General features: G+C 33.0%; 1 protein-coding gene across 3 annotated transcripts in view; it reads left to right on the forward strand.

Annotated features, from left to right (window-relative positions):
- Positions 1-6027, forward strand: part of LOC106874974 (inter-alpha-trypsin inhibitor heavy chain H4) — a 24864-nt gene that overhangs the window by 2908 nt on the left and 15929 nt on the right. The window contains exons 2-4 of one of the 3 annotated variants that reach the window (XR_008265459.1): positions 56-162; positions 1422-3383; positions 3946-4176. Coding sequence is in view for 2 of the 3 variants with exons in the window: in XM_052972674.1 (XP_052828634.1) it covers positions 1446-3383; positions 3946-3963 (1956 nt within the window). In the remaining variant the exon portion in view is untranslated. Of the gene's footprint in view, positions 1-55; positions 163-1421; positions 3384-3945; positions 5621-6027 lie in introns of those variants that run through there. The other 2 variants (XM_052972674.1, XM_014922900.2) reach the window with 2 other exon arrangements.

A 6027-nucleotide genomic window follows, 5' to 3' on the forward strand; every position in this document is an offset into this window, starting at 1 on the left:
TTTGAATTTGTTTTAATTTTTTCCATATTCTTAATCTCCGTGTTTTCCCACGTAGATTGTTGGAAAAAAAAATTCGAAAAAAAAATTTTTGAAGAAAGTTTAAAAAAGAAAGTTTGTTATATTACTGCGGGAAATTACTCTGAAAGAAATCTTTGCAGAAAGGTGAGTAGATTGATTGCATTATGTCATCGCAGTTTTGTGAGATTTGGCTGTTATTTCTAGCATATGGATAGCCTGCTCGAAGGCCTGAGGGTATATGTATTCTTTTACTTGTTTCAATCATTTGACTGCGGCCATGCTGGAGCACCACCTTTTAGTCGAGCAAATCGACCCCAAGACTTATTCTTTGTAAGCCTAGTACTTATTCTATCGGTCATTTTTGCTGAACCTCTAAGTTACGGGCACGTAAACACACCAGCATCGGTTGTCAAGCGATTGTTGGGGGGGGGGGGACAAACACAGACACACAAACATATACACACACATACATATATATATATATATATACATATATATGACGGGCTTCTTTCAGTTCCCGTTTACCAAATCCACTCACAAGGCTTTGGTCAGCCCAAGGCTATAGAAGACACTAAATTTTGAAAATGCGATTTTTTGAAAATATTTTTTGGGGGAATCGGACTCTCCATAACCAAAAATGTGGGATTCCGTAAAAAAGATCAATATATATCTACCTTACCGGAAGTTATAACGGAAAAATCCGATCTTGTGAATTCTCCGAAAGTCCCCTTCCCACCCACAGGGTCATTAGCGTGCATTTTTTTTCCATATCCATTTTCCACATACTTGTTAACACACCCCAGGCTAGTTAATTTTATTTTTTGTTTCTTGTTAGGAGGATAAGATGGTTTACTCTTTTATCATCTTCAGAATATTCTAACTTTTTGAGCCATCTTGCTAGAAATAACAGCCAGATATCACTAAAATTACACAGTAGTGTCTTGAGAGCGGTTGATTGATGAACTTAGTGTTGAGTTGATGATTTTTTTTCTTTCTTTTTTCTTCGCTTATGATTATATTTTTGGATTTGTATTTCAATGTGGAATATTTATGCAATTATGTATGGTGTAACAATAAATTCATGTTTTTCTTTTTAACCCTTTAGTGTTTAAACTGGCCATATCTGGCCCAAATATTCTACATGTTTTACATTCAAACTGGCCATATCTAGCCTCTCACACCTAACCTACATTGACATTCTAAAAACAAACAATCACATCATTGAAACCTCAAAGCTATAAGATAATGCATAATTAATTCAAAGCAATTTGAGTGAAAAAGTATTACATTTAACAGAGTAATCTGAACACTAAAGGGTTAAAAAATGTTTCTTTTGAAGATAGTAATCCTCTAAATTTTACCATTTTAAAAAAAAAATAGATTTCATTTCTTTTACATTTCAGTTACTCGTGTTTAGAAGGAATAAAATGGTGAAGGATATCAAAAATAATATGTTTATTTTCCAACTTTTATTGCTTGGGTTTGTTCTTGTATCTGAAGTTGTTGCGGACAATTCTTCACTCGACATTCATTCCTTTTCTGTCATAAGTGACGTCAAGTTTCGCTATGCAACCACAAGACTGGAAACTGTATTCAAGAACACACGTAAATCTGCAGCGTTGGCCATATTTCACGTCAACATTCCAGAAAATGCATTTGTTTCAAATTTTACCATGGCGGTTAATGGTTCTGTATTCGTGGGAGAAGTTCTAGAGAAAAAGGAAGCCAGGGAAATTTACAACAAAGCTGCGCAAAGAGGTGAGACAGCAGCTTACGTCGGCACTGAACATAGGTACTCAAACACATTCCATGTGATGGTCAGTGTAGAGGCACAGCAAACAGCTGTGTTCACACTCACATACCAAGAGCTATTACAAAGGTCATTCGGGAAATACAGACATGTTATTCATTTAACCAACGAACAAATCATTGAGAACTTTAAAATAGAAGTCTTTATATCAGATCTTCAAGGCATTGAACTTAAGCAAGTGAGTCTTGAGAAAAATGATATTGAAACAAGTAGGGAGACGAAACAAGTAGGGAGCGTAGACTACATAAGCAATAAACAACTTTATATAAACTATGAACCCAGTGTGTCTGACCAGAAGGCCTTCTCTTCTCAGGGAATCACAGGACTGTTTGAAGTAAACTATGATGTTGACTGGAAAGTATCTTCAAACATGGTTTATGCTATCGATGGATACTTTGTACATTTTTATGCTCCTGATTCTTTCCCCTCACTTCAGAAGAAGATAGTTTTCATATTAGATGTGAGTGGTTCAATGAATGGCCATAAAATAAAACAAATGAAAAATGCAATGAAAGGTATCCTTCATTCTTTGAAACAAGCTCTGGACACATTCATGATTGGAATATTTAGTGAAAGCACCAAATGGATGACTGATGGTTTTTTGCCAGCAAGTAAGGAGAATATTGATGTTGCTTTAAACTATATTGATAAATTAGCAGCAGATGGAGGAACAAACATTAATGAAGCTCTTCTTACTAGCCTGAATAAATTTGATAATCAGAAGTCCAGTGAGACTAAAAATTTAGTCTTTTTCCTGACTGATGGCCAACCAACTAATGGTGTCAGCAACTTGAATAGTATTATGAAAAATGTGAAAGAAGCCAATAGTGACACTTCTACTTCTATTTTCACATTGGGCTTTGGTGAAGGTAGTGACATGGATTTCTTGAAACAACTTGCTGGTGAAAATGGTGGATTTAGTCGTAAGATTTATGTAGCAGCTGACAGTCGAATGCAAATCTTAAACTTATATTCAGAAATTTCTCGCATCCTTTTGAAAAACATTGATATAGTTTACCTAGATGATGCTATCAATCGTACAACCTTAACAAAAAATTCATTTAGCTATTACTTCAAAGGATCAGAGATAGTTATTGCTGGTACCACATCAGAACAATTGAAAGAAGACATAAGCATTTTGCTCACAATGGACACTTCTTCTGGTTTGAAATCTGAAAAAGTAAAGCTGCCTGTTGAAAATCTTGATGATGAATTTCCATTAGGTCTTGAATCCATTCCACAGAATCCCAGACTGACTACACTTCAGTCTCTTCATACTATAACTCGCAACACATGGGTCCAGCTCACTTTAAAGAGGCTATTAAATTTAGAAAGAACTCCAGAAGTTCAAAAACGGATAATCACAATAGCACTCAAATATGGCTTTGTTACGCCTCTGACTTCAATGGTGGTTGTACAAAACAGGGAAATGAAAATGGTTAGGGAAGCTTACCATCGACGTACTTATGCTCTTAAGGCAAGTCATGCACTTGCATGTGGAAATACCTGCTGCTTTTCCTTTTACCTACTGTTGGTTATCGGTTGCCTCCAAATGGTAAGAATTACTTATTATTATTATACTCTTTACTCTTACTCTCTCTTTTACTTGTTTCAGTCATTTGACTGCGGCCATGCTGGAGCACCGCCTTTAGTCGAGCAAATCGACCCCAGGACTTATTCTTTGGAAGCCTTGTATTTATTCTATCGGTCTCTTTTGCCGAACCACTAAGTTACAGGGACGTAAACACACCAGCATCGGTTATCAAGCGATGGTGGGGGGACAAACACAGACACACAAACACACATATATATATATATACATACATATACGATGGGCTTCTTTCAGTTTCCATCTACCAAATCCACTCACAAGGCTTTGGTTGACCCGAGGCTATAGTAGAAGACACTTGTCCAAGGTGCCACACAGTGGGACTGAACCCGGAACCATGTGATTGGTAAACAAGCTACTTACCACACAGCCACTCCTGCGCCTATATTATCATTATTTATTGTTCAACATTAAAGTAGTTACTGAATATCTCTCTTTGAGAGATTTCTGCGAAAAGAAACAGTAACATTCTTAGTTTTTTTTTTTCTTTCTTTCTCTTTCTTTTCAGTATTTTCATAATTGGTAGAAAATCTTGTCTGCACTTGACATCAAGGAAATTCTGTTGAAGAGAATTCATGAAGAAAATTCTGATATTTGCTTCAATGACACTCATAAAGTTTTGAAACAAGCTCCAACAGCAACATTTGGTAACAACTGTATCACCACAAATGATTTTAAGGAAGCTAAATAGTGGACACTATACAATATGAGAAAAATCTAGTAAGAATACAAAATAGAGGTAGATATCTGAATTATATGATAAAGATATTGCATATGTGTGTGTGTGTCATTTTAACAGAATATGATGGATATGCATAATGATGAATGGAATGCTATTAAGTTTTTTTTTTTAAATGTTAGAGGATATAATGTCAAAGGTAGCCTATAGAAAGAGGAGGGGAAAAGGAAAGAAAAATATCAGAAACCAAATAAATGAGGAAGGGAGGTAATCCTTATTTAAACCCCTTTTTTCATTCTAAAGGTAAATCAATATCTTTTAAAGATAGTTACACTAAAAATAAGGCAACTAATAGTAAAACTATTTGGTTGATTATTCCTTATGGGAGGCAAATTAAATCTAATCTTCCTTTTCAGTTTTGGGAAGCTATTATTAGGAATTTTCCAAATTCTTTTTTCTAAAAATCCCCTTGTAAACACGCTTAAAGAGCATGCTTACTGATGTAAATATTGGCAGAAACACACCTTTAGTTCATATAAGTGATATCTACCATTATATATAATTTAAACTTTGATTTTCTTCTTACATTTCACTTCCACTAGATATATCTTGTTCTAAGACTTTAGGGTTTAATTTAATTTACATATCGTTCTATACTTCTCATTTATTTGGTTTCTGATTTTTTCTTTCTTTTACCCCTCCTACTTTTGACGTTATATCCTCTAATGTTTTTTAAAAAAAAATCTTAATAATGTTCCATTCATCATGATACATATCCATCATATTCTGTTAAAATGTGTTATTGATGAGTTTTATTTCTTCATTTCCCTGAAGAGAGGATTACATTGTTTTACACCATTTTATTCCTTTGGAATAATACCAATGATATCTTTGAAACATGTGTCGGAAGTAAAAGAATTTATTTATATATATATGTTTTGCATATTTTAATTCTACATAGAAAGTTTAATATTTGTGGTCACAAATAAACGCCATTTTGTCACATGATACACATTGTATAAATTCTATGCCTCATGGGTAATACTACAGTCAACAAAGAATCTTCGATAAGATAAGTGATGTTGTTCTTTTTATTAATACTGTTGACCATCCGAATTCATTTAATAGTTAATAACACTATCTTTTTATGTTTTCCTATTCTTAATCTCCAGAAAGTATTTCTTCATTATACGATATATGCCTTTAACTTGACAGATGATCATTATTATAAAACCTTGACACTTTATATATTGTACTAATAATTGCTTAAACGTACAGATATTTCTACTTTTTCCTATTTTATTTTATTGCATTTCTATATATTAGGATACGTTTTTTTGAAATTATAAGACCTGAAGTGTGCCCTCATTCTGAGTGGAACTTATCTTTATCGATTTATTGTAAATTGCCCAGATCTTTTCCACTTTTATGTGGCCATGAAACACGCGTAGTCTATTATTCACTTTCGTTTTTATAAATTTAATAAACTGAATTAAATTTTTAATCTAATATTTTATAGATTTTATGGATTATAAATTTTCTTTTGGATTTTTGAGTTTTATAAATTAGTATTTTGAAGAGTACGCTTTTCTTGGTGGTGTCTGTTCTCCTTCATTGTTTGAGTTGCATCTTGGTGGTTCTTCTCTATATTATCAATATATTTTTCATTATATAATTCAATTTGATATTATTAAATTGAATATCCTTGTAAGTTCAGATTTTGACATTCCCTAACATTATAATATAGATAGATAGATAGATAGATACACCCGTGTGTATGTATGTATGTATGTATATATATACAGTAGTACCCCGGTTTTCGTACAACTCTGATAACAAATAAATCGTGCTTTGTATATATGTATATGTATATATATATATATATATATATATATATATATATATATATAT

The sequence above is a fragment of the Octopus bimaculoides genome, chromosome 14, assembly GCF_001194135.2.
Source record: "Octopus bimaculoides isolate UCB-OBI-ISO-001 chromosome 14, ASM119413v2, whole genome shotgun sequence".
In the NCBI taxonomy this organism is placed as follows: domain Eukaryota; kingdom Metazoa; phylum Mollusca; class Cephalopoda; order Octopoda; family Octopodidae; genus Octopus; species Octopus bimaculoides.